This window comes from Falco biarmicus, chromosome 5, assembly GCF_023638135.1.
Source record: "Falco biarmicus isolate bFalBia1 chromosome 5, bFalBia1.pri, whole genome shotgun sequence".
Classification (NCBI taxonomy): Eukaryota; Metazoa; Chordata; class Aves; order Falconiformes; family Falconidae; genus Falco; species Falco biarmicus.
In genome coordinates this window covers 70,673,331-70,698,311 of record NC_079292.1, presented here as the reverse complement: position 1 = coordinate 70,698,311, position 24,981 = coordinate 70,673,331, and the positions used below count along the sequence as shown (strand labels likewise).

At 39.6% G+C, this 24,981-nt stretch overlaps 1 protein-coding gene across 2 annotated transcripts in view; it reads right to left on the bottom strand.

Annotated features, from left to right (window-relative positions):
* PTPRO (protein tyrosine phosphatase receptor type O) overlaps window positions 1-24,981 on the bottom strand; it is a 155,311-nt gene that overhangs the window by 55,932 nt on the left and 74,398 nt on the right. For both annotated transcript variants that reach the window (XM_056340267.1, XM_056340268.1), the window contains exons 2-4: window positions 11,415-11,688; window positions 2,829-2,987; window positions 664-816 (exon numbers count right to left, since the gene is read on the bottom strand). In XM_056340267.1, coding sequence (XP_056196242.1) covers window positions 664-816; window positions 2,829-2,987; window positions 11,415-11,688 — 586 coding nt within the window. The remainder of the gene's footprint in view (window positions 1-663; window positions 817-2,828; window positions 2,988-11,414; window positions 11,689-24,981) is intronic.

Here is a 24,981-nt window from a genome sequence, read left to right as displayed (position 1 = left end):
GTATTCATCTGAAGATTTGGCCTTTTGATTTTACCACTGGCTCATTTCACTTCGGACCCCAGAAATGTCTGTGGTCCAACAGATTAACAGAAAAGTTCTGGGCACCATCCCAGGACCAAATCAAATTAGTTCTGGATCCTGAATAAATGCAGTTTTCAGTCTTTGCACCATTTCTCTCTTGGAAATTAACAGTTCATGCTTCGGGGCATAAACTGGCTGTCAAGTGGGGTAACTATGACATTCTTCTCTGTGATAGAAAACTGCACAAGACGAAGGCCTTCTCCAACAGTTCAGCTATGATTCACTGGGCAAGGAGACAAACCAATATAGATAGATCAATAGTATGCTCAGTGCAGCTATTCCTGTGGCTTAAAAATGAACTCCTAGCACAAGGCCTAGGATATCTCATGTGAAGCAGAATTTATTTACTAAGAAGCAAGCTTTGTAACAGAAACTCTCATACAAATTTCCCTTTACACTCTGTTGTACACATACCCCTATGCACTAGCCGCAGCATCCTGCTCCCATTCTCCTGGCCAGGAGCAGCTCCCAGGAGTGCTTCCACACAGACCCTCCTCTCTGTGGGATCAATCCCCTCCCCACAGCAGAAAGCAAGGGACCCATACAGACTTGGAGCAAATGGTACTTAACGGTTTTCTTCACCTGTTCTGTGCTGTTTGGGCTCATGTTGGACCCCGCTGTATTCCACTAGCGTGCTTTTGTTGAAGGTTGCTTCCGATACCAACTGAAATGTGATGTTACTGTAGCATATACCTGGTAGCCAGTGATTGAAAACTGTTTTCCCTTTAAAGAAATCTGAAGAAGGTTTAAAAAGAAAAGAAGAAAGAAAAAAAAAAAAAAGAGAAAAATCCATCAAATGTTCACTTCCTGATAATAAAACTGCAAATGCTGAACTGGCAGTATTTCAGATGTTTAAACATTGCTCAGCCTGGTCTGAGACACAACATTCTAATAATTCAGTTTGCCAACATCTCTCCTGGCTGTCAAAGCCACTTTGCTACAAAAAAAAAAAAAAAAAAAAGGAAAAAAGAGGAAAAAAAAAGCGCCCACTACAAGAAACATGAACTACTTTTCACAGGAAAGGGAACTGAATCTGGCAACCTGTTCCGTGTGACACACAGTATCTCAAAGAGCATCTGACAGTTTCTGCAGACTTTTAACTGCTGCATGAAGCCTCCTTGGCCTTCTGCTGACTGAGGCATAACGTTTGGGGTAGATGCTCAAAGGGCCATCCACCACACAAATGAGCACAAGCTGCAGTACTGAGACTGAGCTCACATCCACCATAAGTACACGTGTGGGCTGCAAGAAGTTGCTTAGGGCATTTTGGCTACAGGAAGGAGTGTGCAAGAGTATTAGTGAATCTCTTAATTCAGGATGACTTCTTTATTTATTAGCAGTTGCAACATTACAGGCCCTGGAACCATGCATTAGCTGTAGAAGACAAAAATCGCTGCTGGTATCCCTTTTGTTCTCTGGAAGGAGGTGACCTATATTTTGTGCTATGATCCAGAATCACCCCTCCTAACTTCTGGCATTTCACAGCATTGCAAATGTGATACCTAGCCCCACTCTGTATTGAAGCAGAGAGACTCCAAAATTTTCTCACCTCCTACTGGAGGTGTGTATGTCCCTTTGTTGCCTTTAGAGAGCTTACAGCAACCAAACTTCTACTTCAGGAGCCTTAATCCAGTGCCTAAAATTCATTCCAGCACCTACTGGATTGCTCAAAGGCATTTTCCTACCACTTTGCAATGTTAAACCATTGGGGTTTCAGGGCTCGGAGAGTATACAGGTGCCTTTCTCACCTCTTAGGATGCTTTCCATAGGACAGTCCCATTTAAATCTCTGAGACAGATGCTATGCTTAAGCTATACTGCAGGGCAAAAGGGAGTTCAGTTATAAAGTAAATAAAAAAGAAAACAGAATTTGTTCGTTACATTATTTAGATGGGTAGATTGGTTTTTTAAATTGTTTAGACTGTCTAGATTGTTAAATTGATTGCCCTTGATTAGATTATTCTAAGAAAATAGAAATTTATAATATGCAGCAGGGTTTATTAGCTCAGGGACAATACTGAATGCTACAGTAATGCACATAAAGTACTGTACAGCACGGTACTATTAGTATTGTGTCACTGTATGGTGACAGAAGTACCAGGTTAAAACCCTGCACCAGGAATCAAGCACACTGAATGGCTTTCCCAGCTCTGGGGCACCCCAGAGCTCTCCTATCAGCTATTCACCAAAGGGGAAAACCTTGGCTAGAGGGTAGAGACTGGAAACTTTTTAATGTTTTTAACTGACACGGACTGTCATCCAGGGATTTCAGCAAGCATCTAAAAAGCAAAAACATATCTCCATCCTTCCCACTGAGTTCTGGGTCTCTTTCTTTCTTCCTTTGTTTTGGATTGTATAGCAGCAGGGAAGATGAAAAAATGGTGGAAAGTCTTTTGGATTTTAGTATACATGCTTATTTGGAATCACCAGAAATTGGGGATCCCTTCCCAGGTTGATTTCAGAACTGATTAAAAAAATCCAGACCACCTAGTCTTTCTCTAAAATCCAAAAGAAAGGAGGCATCACTAGAACTAGGATGGGAAGCAGGTTTAAATCCAAAGTGAACCAACAGCTCAATTTGAAGACCCACCTCTTACTTCACGATATAAAAGTCATTATATAAAGAGACACATTACCAGAAATATAAATCATGATAACGAATGCATGTCAAACCCACACCTAAGAACACTGTTTAAAATGTTTCCAGCAGAGTTAACAATAAGTTTTAGCGGAAGAGTTTCCTCCTACCTTTGTACAGCATTGTTCGGTAGTCTTTTCCTTCCCAATAGCTTATATTTACCCTGGTAAAAACATTGTACTTCTCTGGGTACTGAATTTCAAACAACACTCCTGTTTCTGGAGATGGTTTGTAATCATAGATAGAAACACTGCTCACAGGAAGGGGTTCTAAAGGATATACAAATAAAAGGAAAAAGGAAAGGAAGGAGCAGATTAATAGGCAAACTGAGTTCTTCACACATATACACCACCAATGAAACGAACTGTTTTGCTAGGTATAGCACAGGCACTCTCAAATCTACCAGATGATATTTGGGGCTTCACAGAGATCTGGGGAAAAGACACCTGAGATGTTGTCAAAGCCAGGATTCCTGTGTTTCCCCCCAGAGTAATTTATGTTCTTGACACTTAAACTTTAAATGAAAAAATTCCTTACTTGCCATAAAAATTAAGGTTGATATAGCAGTTATTATTTAAGCATTCACAGTCATCACCCCAGAAAGATTTTCATTTTTAATACTTGCCAATCATGTAGAAGTGCCCCGACAAAACCAACAAAACACTTGAAATTGCTCGTAACCTTGGCATAAACGTGAACTTTTAAGATTAGCTGAGAAGCTTATCCATGTAATGGCCAAAGAAAGTTACCCGAATGAAGATTTTCTATTTTGATATGCATTCATTTCTTTATTTCATGGGTAATTACACACTCCCCATTCCTACATCTGAGGGCCACCCTCCTCAACATATTTATTTACATCAAACTTCTACAAAATACAGCAGTACCATTACCCTTATTTTACAGATGTGGAACTGAGGTACAGAGAAGTAAAGTGGTTTACTGGAGAGCACAGGGGAAGCCTGTGCACAGAAAGGAGGTAAGTGAGGCACTGCCAATCTAGTGCTCTGAACTCTGAGCTGAGTGGGCTACAAAAATTAAGAAAAATACACTGTGTCCTGTGATGTGGCATCTAGATCAGTGCAGCTCCATCAGCTAAGGAAAGCTGTGTTAATTCACTGCAGCCAGGAGTCTAGATAGTTGCTAACAATAAGAGAGTCAGTTTTATTCAGCCTCCTTTATCCACACACACACAAAGGAAAATTAAAAAAATTGTCTTTTGCTTGATGCTCTCCTGAGCAAGAAAAAAATTATAGCAACCCAAATATACATCGGGGTTAAGAGGGCCAAGCGGATACTGAAAGCACGGTTATAGCGTTAGATGAAATTTGTTATACTAAACATATTTTAATAGCTATAGTTAAGCCTACATCCTTATAAGTATTATCATGTTGATTTAGTTCTGCACACTGTAGGGAACAGACTGAAAAATGCAGGCTGTTGATTAGCACGGCTTTAGAGGACACATTTGAGTTCAAAGTTCTGCTGCAGTAGGCCCTGGAGAAAAACTAATAAAGTATTTTTCCCCAAAGAGCATATAATCACAATGGGCAAGAGAAATTGTAGATGAAAGGGAAGAGCAGTATCAGTTTCAAAAGTGGAATTATCCCACAGAAGGTGGAATAAGTTATTCAAAGATAGAAAAGCAAGACCGTAGTGGAAGTGAAAATTAAGTCCCAATTAGTATTTTCAGTAAGCATGGTATTTTCACCACAGTATTAAGTTTCCAGATGTGATGAGAAGGGGAGAATTAAAAACAACTAAGAACAAAAGCCACAGATGCAAACAGAATCTTTCCCAAAGTCTTAAGAAAAATTCATATTGTCATTCTTAACTTTGCCAGAGCATGGGAATGCAAAGGTGCAGGGTTATTAAACTACTTCTCATGTCAAAGATGCTTTATTAGATAAATATCAGTTTACTTGTATGCTAACCATTTACAAATAGAAACTTGCAATCTCACAGACACTAACAGTAATAACTTCAGTGATGGGATCTGTGAAAATTTTGTTGACAATTCATGATAGCCTAGAAATAAATCAGAGTAACGCAGAACATGGGGAACAAAGCCTACCCTCTTCTTTCTGCTGAGGCTTTTCCTATCACTTATTCTGAAATAAATACTTGATCTGACTATCCACATGACCAGACGGATCATATCATAGCTGACACAGCACACAATAGTAGTTTAAATGTCAATAACAATCTCCAAATAGCACAACGCTTACATGCAGTCATCTTTCATGTTAGCGGGTGTGCCCTGGGCTTTCTTCTGCTATCTCATTCACATCTGAGGTCTCCTTATTTCTGAAAGAATTACTGAAACTTCCTTATGCCAATGATTAAATTACCCCATTTATTCCTTCCTACACCAAATCAAATAAAGGATGGAAGTTATATTCATTTTTAATCCAAATGATTTTTCCTCCTGATGCTTTGATTTAATTAACTAATAATTGAATTAAGCAGCAGCCACCACAGACTCTCCTTCTTGTTGTTATCTTCCGCTTACTATCCTCTCCTTGCTCACGGCTGATGTTAGCAGAGTAGCATGAGTGATATAATGCATTTTAAAGATTCGTCCATTATCTTACTTCCTTCGGCACCAAAGCTTCACATCAAAAGCTATTTGCACACTGTGAAATTAAAAGGACACTCAGCAGATAAAAATCATGTTCCGTTTTTCACTTACTAACTGCTCCTAGGGTTATTAAACTTACAGAATACAGAGTAAAATGTCACTCTTCACTATCTGTATCTATAATTCAGAGCATAAACAGTCTGGCCTTTTTATATTACAGTGTTCAGTACTTAGGATCCAGCTTTTCACAGATTTCACTGTTTCTAAAGAAATAGCCTAAATAAAGTGTAATATAATACTTCAGAAAACTTAAAGCGTTATAAACACTGCACTACATTGATGTCTGAAGTCATATTACAGAAAAGACTTAGAGCATTTCAGTGTCTCTCTAATAGCATGTTTAAGGTGCTTATTCATATACAATCTTTTCTTTTTAGACTTGCAGATTATATTAAATGCACAAGCTTGCAGGATCAAGACCTAAATTTGCCTTTTTTCTTAAGAGTCTCAGAATTTGCTGCTCCTATAGCAACGGCTTTCCCATTATAGCTGTTTATGGGAAACTTCTGTGTGACTCCTGGATGTAGAGCATTTTGCATTTAGCACATAGCTTGCATTATAAAATATCAAGATATAGCATAATGAATGCAGCTAACCTCTTCCTCAAATGGATGCTAAATCCTCCATTAATGCATCCAATTTGTGACAGACACATTAACATTTGCAATTCGGGGAGGGGAGGGGGGGAAGTACATTGAAAATAAGTATCATATTCCAGTCCAAATCAATTTGTTTTTAATATTTGCAGATCAAGTCACTCTACAGATTGAATTAATGATTGATTAATGTGGTAGGTTAGATGTAGTATTACACGTGGGTGGCTGAAATGGGACTGAGATCAACTCTCACTTCCCACGCTCAAACCCAAATTAATCATGATTTAACTTCATATCGTGACTTTTATAAAAAAGAAGGCCCATAAACGGAGTGACTTAACTCCCATGGGTAATTCCCTTGATTCATATGAAGATGTTGTGAATTATGTCATTTTCTTCCCAGGATGACTCTATTTACATATCTACGTATTTACTGAGAGTAAGTCACAGCCAGGATAAAGCTGCCACTATGCTATGAACTTTAGGGATTGTTTTATCGCTTGCTAAAAAGCAACCATTTCTGTGATTAAAAAGCTGCTATTTAATACTTCAGGTACATAATGATAACGTTTATGTCAGGTAATAGAGACACCATGTGCTATTGCCTAAGAAAGGGGAATGTAAGTGAAAGTAGTATCTGAGCAATGATGGTATATAATGCAATTTCTAGATGTCCACACAAGATGACAAATAAAAAGACGATACACTACACTAAAAGACAACAAACTGAAAAATCATGTCACAAGAACAAAGGCCTATCTATTGTTCTTGAACAGATTTAGGCCAATATTTTAGACCAGTCTTCTAATGGAAATTATAGCAGGAAATCATATGATTGCAGTTCTTTTTGTTTCTTTGATTCTGACGGGGGTGGGGAGGAGGGGGTGGTGTTCCCTTAAAAAGGGGATAACATGATTTGTTTGCTGGGGAAAGCTGAGCACTAATGGATCTCCAACTTCTTCTGAGTTACGTTTCAAAATTAGGGCTGCCATGGATAACCCGCCTTTTTAAAGATGTGCCATGTCATCCTTTAAGGAAGAACACCACAAAGGGCTTAAGTTTTACATTTCATCGGAGAAAAAACTCTGAAGCGCCTACTTCAACAGCTCTGATCTGTTAATGAGCCAGAGGAAAGGACCTGACCTGCTGAATCACTTCCCGCAGCATCTGGCACAATGACAGCCAAGCACTAACCAGGTCTCTAACGCCAATCACGTTCTGGGAGCTGAAGAGATCAGAGTCCCAGGCAGCAGGCCCAGTGGTCTCTTGAGAAGAGTATTTTTTTGTGGAAGACACAGAGGCAGAACTCTCCCCAAAGGGAATACATCTTACAGTGATTTATGTAAGGAATCATGAGCTTTCGAAACAATGAGGCATTTACCAGTCAAAACTCTTAGTAATCATAAGCTAAAATAAAAGTCAGGCAGAGCTGCTCTTAATTACCCTCAGAGATCCTGATTTCTCCAATTCCCAGCAGAGATACATTCTTCCTACAGCACACAATAGCTTTTCAATGTACTGCTTTCCTCATTCCTTCAAATGTACAAACAATTTTTCCTTCACAACAAAAAGAAAAATTGACGGTGACTTTGAAAAAAAAAGAAGGCTATATGGGTATGAGTCACCCTGGGAAGAATAAAACTAGGCTTCAAGCTGGGAAAATGGAGGATGAGTGAAAACTTCAGTCACTGATTTTACATCTGTGCTCTTTATTTCTCTCATTAAGTACTTTAAAACCAATTAGTAATGAGGTGGAACTTTCTTGCAAATATTGCAAAACACTAAATTATATAAATTCTGGAGTCTTCACTCCTCTTGAAAAGCATATTGCAACAAACAGCTCATACTTTGCATTATTACAACAGTCTGGACTACAGAACCTAAACAAGGAAACTCTATAGTTTGTGGTGTTTTGATTAACATGAGAAAGCTCTGAAAATGTTCCAGTCAGAGACAAGGAGAAAATAAACTGTTCAGTCTGGCAGAGAAGCCCAAATTGACAATGGAAACCTCAAACGGTAGTGTACATACATGCACACATATAATGTTAAGATATTTTATATTTTATGTACATATTTATGCACACATATATCAATATGTATTTCTATTTACACATATATAATTATATATGCATAAATATGTGATGTATAAGATGTAATTTGGTTAGCTTTTAAATCATCTTAATTCCTGTTGAGGAATCTTTTTTTTCTGGACAGAAACCTTTGAGGAGCAAACCAAAAATCTTCTCTGACTTAAATGGGATGAAGTCCAAACCCATGATTAGACATACCTTTTTCTTGCCAATATGCTGAGAAGCAGCACATCACTGAGGGATGTGAAGAGAGGAAAGGAAATGTCATCAAGATATACCATCAGAAAGCAGAGGTCTTTCATGACTCTCACTGAATTTCTAAGTAGGCAATCTCTTTGAAGGACCTTGCTCTCGCTTTGACATGCACAATTTGGATACACATTGCTCTGTGTGAAACTCAGATCTCTAGCATATGGCCAAGCAGAAAGACTGCATCTTCCTGCCCAGGCTCCTTTGCAGACATCAGGAGATCCCAGAAAACTATTGTGAAATATCAAAGTACAGCCTTGGGAATAACCACATTGGCATCACTGGCTATATCCCCCTTAATTTATCTTGTGGCAGCCTAATGAATGGGGCCAATCTGCCACTGGTAAAGCTCTCCTGATACCAATGAAATTAGAACAGGAATTAATTTGGTCCTGGAAGCTAGTTGTAATGTGCCATTTTTTCATGTCTAAGATTTAGATGGAATAAATTAGATAGTTATATGTCTTTGCATGGTTAAAATAAACTAAGAATGTTAAACAGGCAGAGAGACCATATGGCATGAAGAAAAACACGGATCTATCCTAATTATTGTCTGCCAAAAACATCATGTTAATTAATAGCCAGAAAATAATGTAAAACAGGCAGTGGGCAATACCAATGAAAGGAGAAACAAAGAAAAAAAAAAAAGAAAGAAAAAAAAAGGAAGAGGAAAACCAATTATCACCTCATGCAGTTTTGTGGGGAAGCCAGTGGTCACTACACGAGTTTAAGATCTCTTCTCAAAAGCACTGTACTGAAATATACCTCAAAAAGCCCAGCCTGCCACGCTGTCTTTTCATTCAAAATTTACTTTCAGTCCTGTAGCCTTGTGCTCCAAAGGACGAGCTATGTTAGCAGCAGCTGAGGCTGCTACAGGAGAGCCAGCACTCCTCGGGCTGCCTGACAGAAAGTGCTGGGAAGGGGGCTGGGACTCTCCCTTGTGAAGCTCCCAGTTTAGAGCATCCTTCTAGTCCTCAGTACAGCATCCCTCAGCACTGCATGCGAGAATGCCCTTCCTTTCCCATGAACCCGGATCTCTTTCTGTTGAGGCAAAACCAGTGATGTTCTCTGTTCCCTTTTTGTTCCACGAGCTCCCCAGGCAGTGCTGGCCGACTGCCAGAATCATGGGTCCTTCCAAGGTCCAAATGAGCAACAGGGGCCACAGCAGGAAACCCTGAAGTACTGCCGGTGCACCCAGATAAGATGGGTGGTGAAAAGGGGTGGGTTCCTTTCCATCAGAAAGAACACCATCAAGCCCTGGAGGAGGTGGAGTGACATGGGATGTGCCCCTTGGAGCCGTCAGCCTCACGCTTTTCTGGCAACACCTTGTGGAAACCCCCTGAGCCAAAAACGGGAAGCCTGGGCCTGGCTTTGATGGACTGAGCAACACTGGCTCCCTTCTTCCTTCAGAGACCCCTCCTGCAGGAGCGTGTGCTCCATCTGCCATCCTGGATCACACCTTGCCCTGCTACCAATGACCCTTCTGGGCTCTAAAACTCAAACCAGCAATGAGCCCTGCTGCACAGCCACAAGTGCAGCATTCAAAACCCATTGGAAATGCACAGTGAGGCATTTTTTTTGTTGTATATAACACGCAGTGCTTCCATTATTTTCTTTTAAGAAAACAAACAAACCATAAAATAGGAAATTGGATTAGCATTACTACTTTGCCTGCAAGGTTAAAGCAGTCAAAGAAAAGAAAATTCAGGCTGCTCATGAACCCTTAAACTGTTCACTACACATAGATGTTGCACATATGCCTCATAAAAACTTGCATTACCCAACAACATGATACCTTTCCCATGGGACCTGTCATGGTTGTCCTTATCAGGGCACAACTTGAGCACGCAAGGGAAGGCTGAAGAATGTATAGATCAGGGGTCCTCAAACTATGGCCTGCAGGCTGGATACAGCCCCCCAGGGTCCTCAATCCGGCCCCCGGTATTTACAGACACACACCCCCGCCGGGGGTTGGGGGGGAAACCAAGCAGCCGCAGATGACTGCCTGCCACTGCATCCGCGCGCCGGCCCCCTGGTTAAAAAGTTTGAGGACGCCCGGTATAGATCATGCAAAATCTGGTCACTCTTAACGTACAGGCACCTCACTCAGTAACATATGAGGCTGCTGTAACATGCTTTGAATGTCATTACAATGGATGGTATTTCCTCATTGATAAAATAAAGTACACAAAATCATAATCATTCCTCATCTGCAAGTCAACTAAAACCGTCCATAGATTCCAAACGGCCATTTAGACCGAAACAAACAAACAAACAAAGCCACAAAAAGCCCACCAAACCCTGGCAATCAGTTTTACTGCATCCAAATAATTTTTTTGTCTGTCTTTTCTTGAATCTGTCTTCCAGATGAAGAAATCATTTTATATACTACAAATTGTTTTCGAGTTGGCACATGGAAACAGCTCTGGAGTGACGGCAGAGCCAAAAATACGGCAGGAATCACATAGAAATCTGTGGTGTTTTGCGTGATGACAGAGCAAACAAAATCAGACCTCTCCCCCAGGTCAAGGCGCCTGGAGGTAGTAAGAGACAGAATACTACAAATACAGCCTCCATCACAAAAACCTTGAGCTGTACTGGCTGAAACACACGGGTTTGGTGACTACTATCTGCTTTCCAAGTTTTGTACTGCTTCAATACATTAGCAATCAAAGAACTTTGGTATAGCATTTAAAACAGAATACACCCCACCAGGTAACAGGAATGCTTACACTGAAATGTCGCTCAACATTCTCTATAGCTTTTACTACATTTTTGGAACTCCTGGTTCAAAGGGTTTACAATGAACATCTGGAAAGGAGATTCATCCATCACACTTATTTCTGTATGTTAAACTTCTCAGTGTTCAGGAAGGGACAGCTCGGGGAATCCCACAGCTGTCCCCTTCTTCTTGCCCAGATGTGAATTTCATTCACAAGACTTCTCAACACATCTTCCCCACTGTTCTCACACAGGGATTCATCATACACATAAGGAGGACATTGAAAACAAAAAAAACCCACCCAACCTCCTCCACAAGAACTTCTAGGGGAAAAAAAAAAAAAGACCACACACAAAGAGAAGGAAAAGAATTAAAAAAGAGTAAGTTGCTACTTACTGGTTAGCACAGTGATTGATCTTGCTGACTTGGAAACCATATTTGAGTTCACTACCAACAGAGTTACTATGTAATATAGGCCATGGTATTTGGCATTAAAAACCACTGGGGCAGGTAAAGTGCTATTGAATTCTTCGAACTGGAAAAAGTAGTTCTTGGATTCTCCAGCTATCTTCACAACATATACAGAGGATGAGCTCACCACATCAGATGCTTCCAGGGAGACAATTATACAATTGTCTTCTCGGACAGTAACTTGGAAAGGTTCTGCATTCTACAAGACAAAAATAAAGACTTTGCTGAAGTAAAATCTGTTATTTCATTTCTACCTATTACCCTTGGTATTCATAGGATACTCACATTGCATTTGCAATAAAGTTACGTTTCATATTCTGCAAGAGAGTTAACATCAAATCACAGCAATTATTCCAGAATACAATTCACAGTCAGCCAAAATCCACAGGCATCTGATTATCAGGCCAGTCTCTTTGCAGCAGAGGCTGGTTCCTGCCATGTGCTTTCTGATGCTCTGGCTGTTCCATCCCTTATATCCTTAGGAACAAAGCCTCCACCATTCTTTCCTGATGGAAGGTGAAGTGGAGCAGAAGAAGGATGAGATTAAAAAGGGTATCGGGGGCAAGAGGATTTCCAATAAAGCCACAAAGCATAAGTAATTTAAATCCCCAAAAAGAGATGATTCAATCAAAACTCCTTTATCTTGCAGAAACAGGATCATATGTTCTTCAATGCAATATATTTTGAAAGACTACAACTGAAGAATAATTTTTGGCGTTGACTAAGCTTTTCCAAATATGCCTATTCCAGCAAGTACCAGGTGATAAGCAGTTCTCAACACTACATCCATGGCTTCGCTTGGCACTTTTATTTCCTAAGCTACACCATTTCATTTTCAATATTTCTTTTATTAGTGGTAGAGAGAAAGGAGCAATTTAACCTTGTTTTCATATATCATGAGCATGTTAAGTCACTGCCAGCTGAAAACACTTTCCTTTTTATTAATTGCAAACGAGCTGTCAGCAAGAAGCACTTGTTCTCTACAGGAATTTCAAAACAGATTCATGGTAATTAATGAGAAGGAAAAGTTCAAGCTTACATTAAGAGTTGCCTTTTTGTTTATTAGGCCACATAGCTGCTTAGAATTTTTTTACCCCAGTGAAAACTGTAATATCTGATATTTTCAGTTTCCACCTCTACAGTACTTTTCTCTCCTTCATATTTTACAGGCTGAGAGCTCTATTTGGAGTGCAGGGTGGACAACCGCAGATAGTCTGCAATTTACTCAGTCAAGTTGTTTATGTACCAAAGAGCTAAGCACCTCCTTCAGAGATTAATTCTAGCAGCTTGGCTACCTCCTGTCTGTTTACTTGTAGTTTTGCTTAGTGAGGATTCATCTATGAGAATAATCTTTTTTGGATTTATGCTGCAGGAGCCAGGCTCCTATTTTGGAATTCATACATATGGTGTTGCCAACTCCTGGCATTCAAAAAAACCCAAAACCAAACCAACCAACCAAACAAACAAACAAAAAAAAAAACCAAAAAACCAACCCAAGGACAAAGAACTGGTTCTAGGAGTGTCAGATATTAAGTAACAGTTTGCCTTTGCATATACTTATTCTTTTATCTTTGGGCTTTGAGATTTCATAGTGTACTTAAGGTCATATCAGCCAACTGGCAAAACTATAGGCTTGAGAAGAAAGGACCTAAGCAAACCCACTCATCTAACCCAACCTGAGAACAAGATAACAAATGTCTAATAAGTCCAGCCCAAATAGGATAACCAGTCTAGACAGCTTCAAGTCTGAGATTACTAATAGAGGCAGTGCAACTTCAACTGCTGGTTTGAGGTTTGCTTTGATTAGTCTTTTTAAAAGTGACTTCTACATTGCTAAAACGATACAAGCCAATGTTATCAATGGATGAATACTTTGGTGTGGAAGTCTGGGTAATTTTTCACAGATGGCAGAGTGATTTCTCCAAAAGGTTTACAATGTAAGACTACAATTATGCAAAAGCTTCCGTGTGTTTTCCTTAGCCTCAGCTAAATTCAACAGGCTTACCCCTGAGTAGATCAAAATACCGCATTTCAAGTATTTGTATTTTGCCTTAAATCCTGATCCAGAATTTGGATCCACATAGATTCAAATCTTTAACTGGGGATTAACGTTTAGATCTGGTCAAACCCAAGAAGAACTTCTCTTATCCTTCTTCCTCTCCATTCTCCCTGCACTAAGAACATGTGGAATGATTCCTACTTCAGGTCCCCTGGCATGGGAAGGCGGGAGAAGGAATGTACCCACAGACTGGCTTTCCAGAAGGCATGTGCATTACTTTATCACAGAAAGCGTGGCTGTCTTCCAGGACCAAGCAAGGAAAGACAGACCTGCTTCAGCAAGGTTGTTTCTACATATTAAGCTTGAAGAGCACATACAATCCTGTAAAGTCAGTGGGTTTTGACCTTCCATAGACTTGCATCTGAATGATTCACTAGAGGAAAAAGAATGGTGTTAACTCTAAAATTACTCTAGCCTTCCCTCAGCTTTGCCACTAAATTGTGTAGTACTAAGCCAACGTGCCTACCTTGCTATGAAGAGATAGATGAAAAAGCCCAACAAATTTATATGTGCCAACAAACAGTTCAAAGCAAATTCCTTGTGTCTGGTGGTATGATAAATCATTTGTGATGTTAATCAAGTACAGCTGGAAATTAAGCATATAATTGCAGAGTTATAGACATTCCTAGCATATAATTAGATGCTTTCAGAGACTGCTCATATGGGGTGTGATTTCTTGCATGGGTATTGTATTAACCATGTTGAAGACCATAATTTCATTTTTCCCCTCGCAATGTTTTGTTGAATTCACAGCAAGTACCATTCAGCACATGATCCACTAACCTTCTTCAATAGTTCCCACACAATTAGCATAACATGTCTCTGCTAGCAAAACACATGGAAACCTCTCAGACATATGCTGTTGTTACCTATGCCAAAACCTAACTGGGGAAAATAACTTTTTCAGGGTCCCTTATCTCCTAAGCATGTGGGGATTGTGAAATGGTAGCCTCCCTCCTTCACATGCCTGTGTCCAGATGCTTTTGAAACACTGCTGCCATGATGCACAGTCATTTTTTGAGTGACATCTCTTTAGCAGTTGTGTGGCTTATCCCATGCCTGCACCCACCTGCATAATGCATCCCTCTCTTGAGTGGTACCTATTCTTTCCAGTGATTAAGCAGCCCTCTTCCACACACCTGTACACACCCAGGCTTTTAAACTGCTGCAAGCACGGGACACATGCTTTGTGAGAGGCATCTGTTTATTATCTACTGACTCCTGAAATAATTTTTATCCTTTCATTTTAGCTTTAAGGTATGGTTTATACAATGAAGTGGCAGATAAAGGATGAATAAAAAGGCTTGGCAATTAACATGTCATAAGATGCGATCACTTACCTCCTTTGGGATATGGATTTCACTTTGGCAGTGTTTTAAAAGAACAGACCATTCTGGGCATCCTGTTCTCTGTGTTGTATGAGGTGAGGGTTACCAGCCAGCATTGGGCTTGTGATTTTGAGAAGGAAGCTAGGGAAAAACCTGAGTATTTTCCTGAGCACCGCTGGAAGTGACAAACATGCCCCACTTAACTAGATTGTAAAGCCAGTGTGTCTTAGGACTGACAGCATCAGTATGGTAAATACACATTTCATTACTTCTGGTCAGCTACCTCCAGGATTTAATTTGCTGGTGTCACAGCTTGAGCGGCTGTTTCATGCCTGTGGGGAAATTTGGCAGGGCTTGCGCATTCAGAACCAAATGATTAGCTCCAACTTCCTTCCTAGTTTATTATTACAAGCTCGTGCCACGATAAAGCACTTAGGAAGAAAAAAAAAAAAAAAAGGGTGGGGGGCGCGGGGTAAATCGCACAATGTGATGCCTGTTCACAGTAATTTCCAGCTCAGAGATGAGTCATGCTGGTGCAATTTCCAGCCAATAACCAGATCCCAATTAAAATAAAAAGGAGGAGGAGGCAAGGAGATATACAACATGTCAAATAAAAAATATTCAGAGTATATAAATGAATATAAAAGAGTAAAATAAATGGTGTGCAGCAGAGCTCAAACTTCTCTGTTCAGAAGACTGTATCCTCAGTTTATTTCCTTATAACAGTATGAGTTTTATACGTGAGGAAGAATTCAAAGTTTCAAAACAGCTACTAATTTTATGTACTTTAGCTTTTGAATGTCTCACTGAAACACACTGGGCCAGAACTCAATTCTCAGAAGTGCTAATAGTTACATGTTCTGCTGACTTTAAGAGGAGCTGTGGATGCTCATTGGCTCTGCAAAATTAAAGTACTGGTAACTGCATCGCGTTATCTAATGCTAGACAAGTGGAACTAAGACCCTGAACAGATCTGACTTCTGTCAGCTCTTATAGAGTAAATCCTGAAGTATCACAGAGTTTTCAAAGTGGGCATATGAAATCCCAATGCACCAGTAAAGTTTAAAGCCATGAGGATCTATTTTTATGATCTATAGTTATGATCACCTACTGTATAATGGTGGTCAAAAATAACATCAATGCAAGTATTACAAGACAATATTGAACGGAGCTCTTGCATGAAATACTGGCTATTTTTGTGAATGATTCTGCTATACTCAGATATATTTTGTTCCAGTGGCCAATAATGCTAACTTCTTATTAAATCACAGGATGACTCATTCTCACCAAGACTTATTTTACTTAATTTTAGGTGCTTAAATGGAATGACCAAGAGCCAGGGTGACCTTTTCAGACAGAGTACCTGTGGATTCATCTGAGATCTGAATCACTTCTGCAAGTGCACTGAACAGCCAAGGGGCCCACGCTCCTGGCTCAGGAAAATTCCTGCAGCTCTCTGTCACTGGCTGCAGTGAGTCCAAGCCTTATAACAAAGACAGGACCGGGATCCACATTTCAGGATCTTGTCCTCTGCTTTATTCTTGCAGTGGTACCTCCACAGAAAGCACGTAAGAAATTTCATAAAATAAATGATATTGCAAAACATGCAAAAAAATCATGTCATGGTATTTTTGCACCAGATTCCTAATGTATGTTTTTCCTCCAACAGTAACAAACTATACTGAAGAACAATTACAATAAAAATGGTAAACATTAATTTTATTCAGAAATTGGAACCTTACCTCAAATAAATCTACTATGCACTTGTTGAAAATTTATTGTTTCATGTAAGTCAATGCTCAGGGAACAGAGTCAAATTCTGGCCTTTTTAAAGTGGTTTACTAATGTATTTTATAAAATACCCTCTCTCTCTCTCTGCAGGCTAGAGACTTCACAGTTTTGGGATGAACCCAGCCACCTTCAAATCCTTTATAGCTAGAAAAAAAGAGGGGTCCATGAAACTTCCTTCTGTTGCAATGTGAAGTCACCAGCCAGTGCAGGCAACAGATTCTGGTTTCACACAGCTTAGCTGTGTTTTGAAGTATGAAGATGACCCTTCAGGTTCCCACCCTTCAGTTTCCCACCTTGCTTCCAACATTACTGCATCACCTGGCTCAGCCCAATACCTGATCTTTCTCATTTTCACAGTTCCCTGCTTACTCTTCTCAGAGTATTTTCTGCTAAATGTTGCAACATCAAACCTTACACTGTTTATGTTCCATCATACCCAGTCTCTACGCTTGTTTCAAAGGTTGTCTGTAAAAAAATTTCATATGACTGAAACGGATATGGTTTCACAAAAGACACAAGCAATCTCAGAGGAAGCAGTTCTCACAGCTGTGGCCTGAGAAAGATCCTGTCTGAGCATAGGTAAGGTCTGAGTGGAAATTGCCCCACACCAAGGCTTCTTTGGAATTGCTAGCTGTTGTTATTAGATCCTATAGTGTGTTTTTTTTAAAAAAAGGCAAACTCATCCTTACAGAATTTAGGGAAGGAAGTGCATCCCAAACGTTCCATGTGTTACAGTGAATTCTGGAACAGGCGCAGAATGAGTGTTGACTGCAACAGGAAAGGTTAGTTTGAAATGGCTTTCAAGACTGAACAAAAATGTTACAGACTTCTAACAAAAATGTAAAGACTCCTTGAAATAAGGATATTTTTTTTCCTAGGGCTTTTGTTTTTATCTACACTTCACAGGTTGTGCAGAGAACTTCCCTTAATAAATATCCTTTGGAAGAAATACTCTATGGGAGAAATGGAAACCCTTATCTTCAAGATTTTCCATGCAAAAAAGAATATTTTAAGAAGTGAAAAGATAGCAAAAGCAACAGTTCTCAATAATTTATAATGTTTGATTCAGGTTAACACACCATTTCTGGCATTCTGCTCTATGAATAGCATCCTCAGCACTGTTGCTATTCTGTCTCAAAAAGCCAGTAATAACATTCTGCTGGTCATATTTTATAAATGAGCTTCAAAATTTCTTTGCTCTAGGAGAAAGTTTTAAAGGGACAGGTATTTTTTCCCCTGCCTGCACATGAATGCAGAATATAAGTGTGTTTTTTAAGCAAACGTCAATATGGTATATACAGTTCACAACATTTTGCTACCTTTCTGAAGTTAATAATCTGGAAGGAAACCTTTCTTGACACTGTCAACTGCTATTACAATAGCATTAAGTAAATGCCAGAATATGCAAAAAGGAAATGTTTGCATTCAGTAAGACCAATATCTTTTATGTATCGCCTTGTTAGCATGTCCAATATTTAATAAATTATTGCTAAATATGTACTTCTATCCCAAATCTCTAGTGCAAACTGGAGAGAATAAAACCCAAGCACAGTGATTCAGAGACCTTGATGTTGACAAAGTTTAAAGCTAGGTTAGAACTTCCCTGATGGTATCTCTCCCTGTTCTTGATCCTGACTGACATATACACCCCAAAAAAGACAGGAATTCACACTCAGGCAGATATAGTGTGGATTCTCTCTGCTTTAAATTTGTAGCTTCTCTCTAATACTAAAATTACATCAAAACAGATAATTCTTCTGAAGGAAAATACGAATTTGGTCTCATTCTCCAACTCAGGCCTTTTTAAGCCTCTATAATTAGCCATCCCTTGTGGAGGTACCCAAACACATACACATGGCAGATGAACCATGTGCTTTAATTAAAATGCATCTTCCCTCTTGGGCCTTTATATGAATAACAGAAAACAAAAAAGGGCACAACATATTACACTGCCTCATCAATTCCCTTAACTCCACCAAACTGGCCCTTGTACTGGTCTTCTCCATCCAACACTTTTTCTCTGCCTTTGGGAAAACAGTGAAAGCAAATTTCTACCTGAACAAATGTAAAATGATCAGTTGTACATAGGCCAGGTGGGAAGGTGAGGTCATAGTAGGTGGTTCCTTTATTAAAATTCCAAAAAGGAGAAGTTAGGGAGAAAGGAAAAGAAAGATTACTTCCTAGGAACAGGAGTTAATTGAACAGCATGTTCCACATATACATTATCCTACAAATGTATGTATTCTCCATCAACTAAGAGTAGGTGTTTTCACAGCACAGTGTCTACAGGTGAAAACACATCCAACTATACCTCAGTTCCCTCCTCATCATAGAGGAAAGGAGGAACAGATGACGCCAGGAAAATGCTGAAGGAGAAGGCAGAGTGAGAGAGACATTAATGTGGATTTTTAAGAACTTGGCTTATTATAATGAAATCTCTCTTTCCATGGTGTCAAATGATCTTTGAGGTGTCTCTTACATTATGGGACATGAGAAGGCATACTTGAGGAGATGTGTTTTCTGGATGATGAAGGACAAATTCATTCATGCTGTTTAGGGCTTCAGCTCCAAAGTTGTGGATTCACCTGTGCAAGTGACAGAAGCGTGTAATAAAAGCTTCTGATGCTGAAACAGCTTCTGAACAGCTACTGATGCTGAAAGGTGACATTAGAAAGCCACACAGAATATTCCTGATGTTTAACAGAACGTGAAGACTGGTGTTGCACCATGATAAAACTGTGACCATGACATGCTCCATTACTGCTGTGCAGCTAAGAGGAACTGGGCTGGATTGGTGTCAGCTGAACTTCGTCTTACATGCCCTGCTAGAGAGTAGACTGAGCCTTATGGGCACTACAGAAGTGAAAATGCCTTTGTTTTGATTGATAGAGTGTATATATACCCTACATACGTGCACAAGTGAACCAGTTCTTAAAGACGGAATGTGATGCTTTGCTATTTACATTATCTACAAAGAGCACAGCTGGGAGAAAGTTAGAGTTTTCATATATCTGAGAAGCTGGAGACTAAGGTGGTTATCTAATTCATTAGAAATCACAAAGCAATTTAGTGGAAAACGGTGGAAGAGAACAAGACTTTCTGTTCCCCCCGCCCATCCCACCCCATGTTAATCTATAATAACAGAACAGCCTAGGAGCAATGAATAAACTTACAGATAGGGGCTCTGCCGGAAGCCTGGCTCCTTGTTCCATCACTGCAAGTAATTTTAAAGGGAATTAGGCATCTAAGTGTTCTTAAGTATTTTCAATAACTCTGTTTTTCCAAATATGTTCTGAGACTACTAGAGAGGTTTAGAGATTTGAAATAAGGAGCCGTTAATAGAAAAAAATAATTCTGTTTCAAATACGTTTTTCTGACATGAAAAATTCAGAAGCAGGTGTGGGGTACATTTTGTCCCCATATAACCTGCTGACTTCAGTTTGGTCCTGAGTTCACCTTACACACGTGGCCTGCCTTATTGCCACTCATTCTTATATCACTCCTGCCCCTCAACCTCCACCCAAAAAAAGCCCTCAACATTCACCACCCTTTCTTCGAAGACCACAGGAGCCATGGCATCGTCAGGAAACAGAAAGTCTAAATCCAGATTACCTGTCTTCCTATTCTGTGCTCTAAAATACTGCCTTTCAGCTCCAAGCTATAACCACGATGTGGCTATGGCTAGCCCCTGAAAGACTGCTTGCTTACTCAGGTTCAAGCATGGGTTTATTTTGTTTTCAGATCCAAGTGGAACCTGATATTCTGCCCTTTCATTACCCTATTGTGTTCATGTGTCCTCTAAGTTGGCAAGAGCTGACCAGACAATCTGCTGTTACTTATAAGTAGTTCCTGTGGCTGAATGGTTTTTTTCTTGGTAAAGTATTTGCTGTGCAGGTTTTTGCGGGGCTGGTTGTTTTGCTTGGTGGTTGGGGGAGTTTATTTTTTCCCAACCTGTGCTCAAAGAGAGGCAAGCTGCCAGTGCCATTTCGCTGATTACTAGTAAGAGATGAGCTCTGTAATTCTCTGTACAGCGCAGGGTCAATTGCAGATCCACACAGAACATTTCAGTAGTTGCTACAGCCTGATTTTCAATTCATTTCTAGTGTGGCTTCAGGCTCAGCTCAGCCATTTGTACTGATTTGATAAATTCCTACCCACGGAAGAGCTCTCCATCACACTACTGCTGGCAGCATGCTGCTCAGTAGTCATGAACGCTACCAAACTCTCTAATGCTGAAAAAACTCATAGCTTGTCACTGCCACCTTCCCCTGCAGGGATAACTCCAGCAGGATTTATTTGGCCATAGTGTATCAAGCGTTTAGTTTTATTTGTAAGGGGGAGTAGAGAGAAGAACATGAAGCAAAATGAGTTTTTTCAGTTCAGCTGCCACAGGTTGACTTGAAGGAAGTGAATGGGAGAAGCGAACACAAAGAGCTTCAGAAACGGAGTCACAATGCTCAGCTGTAGGGTAAAGTGCTTTCAGATGTAAGACATGTCACCCCACTTGCCCAGAGGAAAAGACTAGCCAAGGGAGACTGGCTACCTGTCAGAAGGGTGACAGTCCAAGTTACTGAGCATTACATGGCTTTCACAAGATACAATTCTGCCACAATGTCCTCTCCTAGCAGCTTAATGGCTTCAAGTCACAAAGCAGAACCTTCTGCATCTGTGTTTACTAGGTCAGGAAAATAATTCCTTCTACTTCTACTCTTAATACACAGTCATCACCATTTTATCCTTCACTGGCATCAGACTTCTGTGTGCACAACTAAAATACTGAATAATCTGTTACCTTCAAAGTGAGGAGACCTTAATGACATGTTGGTCAGAACTTTTATGCTGAGACTTCTGTACTTGCTGTGGGATTCATCTGGCTTAATTTTATCAAAAGAAAAACTGGGCATATGGTCAAATCTCATCATCTAGGCTCCCTCTGTCCTCTGTAGGGAAAGACTATTCTGAAGAATTTGATTTATCCACTTAACAGTAAACAAACTGCCTTCTGCAGATGCTTTTCTCTCTCTGTGCACCTTCCTTTTAAACATCAAGAGTCAGATAAGACCAGAAATATCAGCTCTGTATGGTATGATGGCAGATGCAACTCAGATTTGTATTGCCACCTCTACCTACTACGGCTTCTAATATTTTTTTGTCTAAATTGATACTATATGGTTTAAATTTTGTTTAGCTATTCTTTTTTTCAGTAGTATAAAAGTACATGATGGCCATGGCTGAGCAAGGTATATAGCCTTAAGGATACAAAAGGTCCTACTCAGCAAAAGACGTAAGCATGTTCATAAATCCTTTGCCTGTGTGACAAAGGCTAGCTCTGCATACAAGAATCAATCAGGAGATCAAGGTCTCTCTTCCCGAGTTGTCAAAGAGTAATAAACCCCTGAAACTTCCTTCTAATTTGTTTTGGGCCTTTTATGAAGTGAGGTTGCTAAAAAGTCATTCAAAGGACAATAACAGTCTTGGTTCATTAGGTGATGCTGAGAACCCTGTTCTGCATGTCTGGTGTCCTTTTCACAGAAATTATTATTCCTTGCTGCTGTCATGTGGTTTTTACACTTGGCAGTTATTCTGTGGCCAACAGGGATGCAGACAAACCTTTATAAATACATTCATCAGCCTAGTATCTTAGGTTGAGGTAGCTCAGCGTTAATAGTATGAAGAGCATACAGATTAAATTTCTAGCTGGTTTGGCAGTTATAAACCCTTTGAATGCCGAATTTATAGAATTAAACCTTAGCTATTAGCTTTCTTTTATATATTTCTCTTTTAACACCTGACAGAGCTTTTCCCCAGGCATGACAATGGCTAGCCAGGCAAGAGAAGGTTTAATACACTGAGAGATGAAAGTCACTTGAGAAAAGGGTGTGTGGAAATCATCAATAAGAAGTCTGTTCCCTAAAGTAGAATTGACTGTAAAACAAAAATATATAATTTTAGGACACTGTTTCCTCACTTTAGCTCAAGATGCTAATCCTTTGTTGTCTGTTCTGAAAAAGATGATTTTATAAACAGCATGACCTTAAATGAGTCAACATGACCTTTCCTAGACGTACCCCACAGTAAATATTTACTGAGCTTTATTTCATAGGCATTAACTCACTGGCAATATAAAAAGCTTTCAGGTCACTAGACAGTGCAATATATATTATCATCATGACATATAAAAATACGCAGAGTTTAAAAGTGATCATTATTCTCTTTTCTAGTTAACTTCTGGATATGAGTTTACTGTGTATTGGTTTACATCATTGTTTTCTTATTCCATTGTATGAAGTATTTTTGTTGCCAGTGAAAGAGAAGGATGGAGATAACAACATGGATATTTTTGCCTTTTCTTTAACTGACAGCAAGTGGTGCTTCCATACATAAGCACTGGTCATTTTGCATTACACTAATCCACACAAAAAATGTATTAGTCTAGTTGGCTGACTGCCATTTGCCAGTCTCAGTATGGTCGTTTCTCAGTAACTGCAATGGAAACATAAAATCTCTGTTATCTCATCAATTCCAGCAATCAAACTTTAAATATTGCCTAAGCTCTTGCCCAACCTTTTGACTAAACCAAAACATTTTTCATGATCCTCCTGTGAGCACACCTGCCTGTACTTCAGAATACCAAAATTCAGGTTCTTCTTTTTCCAAAGACAAAGGAATGTGACTATGATCAGTTTTGTTTATGTAGATAGGTATCTTAAAATGCAGATAATTATCTACAAGATCTTTAAAAAAATATGAGCTGGGCAACGAGGTTTTTTTAAAAAAAAAAGTCAAGTGTGCGCCTTTAAATCTCTCCATTTGCAGAGCATGGTCCTTTATGTACGTGTACATACACAACCTATCCATCAAAGATGCAACAACATGCACATTGACAGCACTGAGGCCCCATGGCAATGGCAGCTATTTGGTAACCAAGCCAAACGAATGGTTTCTCTTAGTTATTTATAGCTTTTTAAAATTTTAAATACATTGTTGATTTATTCTCCACCAGGTCCTTACTGACATCATTCAGCTTTTCCTCCACTTCCACTCCAGTGTGCACATAGAGCAGTGAAACCCTTTTACTATCAACATCAGACTACAGTTGTTTCTGAGCTCAGGTTTATTCCTGATATAATTTTTTCCACCTAACTCAGGTGCTAGCAGAGCTAATGAACAGAAGGATGCTTCTGACCAAGCTGTTTCCCATCAGCCTTAAGAAATTTAAAGCAACAGAGAAGGGAGAAGGTTTGCTGTTTGGTTGTTTGGGGTTTTTTTTGTGGCTAACTGACAAGAGGTTATATTAAGTATTGCAACTCCAGACATGTTCTTGTAATGATTTCTCAAGTGATACCAAGAGTGCTGAGAGCACACAGAAGAAAGTTATGGCTCAGTGCTGTCATTGTGCTTTCTGCCCACCCCCGAGACTTCAGAGGAGAAACTCGCCACACAGCAGCACCGTGAGCTCCCTACATCTCACAGCCCCCAAAGTCATTTGCAAGCAACAGCTTCTCCACAGCTTAATGAAACACCAGCAGTAACAGACTGGGTGCATACTCTGAGTTTGCTTCATGTGCCAGGTAAAAATGATCGGTTTAAATTAACCCAAAGATTTATTTGCATCATAAACACAATCAGTTACCACAGCTCAGCCTATAAGCAAAAATGTATCATCTATGGTAGCAAAATTAGCCATGCTCTGCTTATGTCTGCTGTTGCATGTACATCTCCTAGTATGCGTGTGAAAGTGAACATTCATACTTGCATTAAGTGTTCGCATGTTTATGAATTAACTATAATCCATTTGACAGCATTCTTGTTTCTTGTCTTATTAGCCTTGTAAGCTCTTCATTCAGTTCTCACGCTTTGCATACCAAAAAGGCAGAAAAAGAAAAACATCAATGTCCTTATAAAGTGGCACACAAGTGCAGATAGCCTGCATAAATAAGAAAAACTAGACTCAAACACTAGAGACCATGCTCCAGAGAGCAGGAATGCCTTAGTATCAACCACAGTAAAAACAGAAGCTGGAGAAATCTTGGATTTCCCCCCCTCCGCCCCAGTTTGTCTCTACTTGAAAAGGGAGCGGGGGAAGACATGCATGACTGATGGTAATGGAAGACCTATTTGTGTCCAATTCACTTGAGAAACAGTACAAGGACATATCATCCTTGTGAAATAATTTGTCCTGTATTCCTTGAGCCAGATGAAAGTCCCATTATGTACAAAGTAACATGTGCAGATGAATACAGATTTGGGAGATCTATTATTCTCTCAATACACTGTCTCAGTGTAACTTGTCTTCACCTCTATCATAAAAATA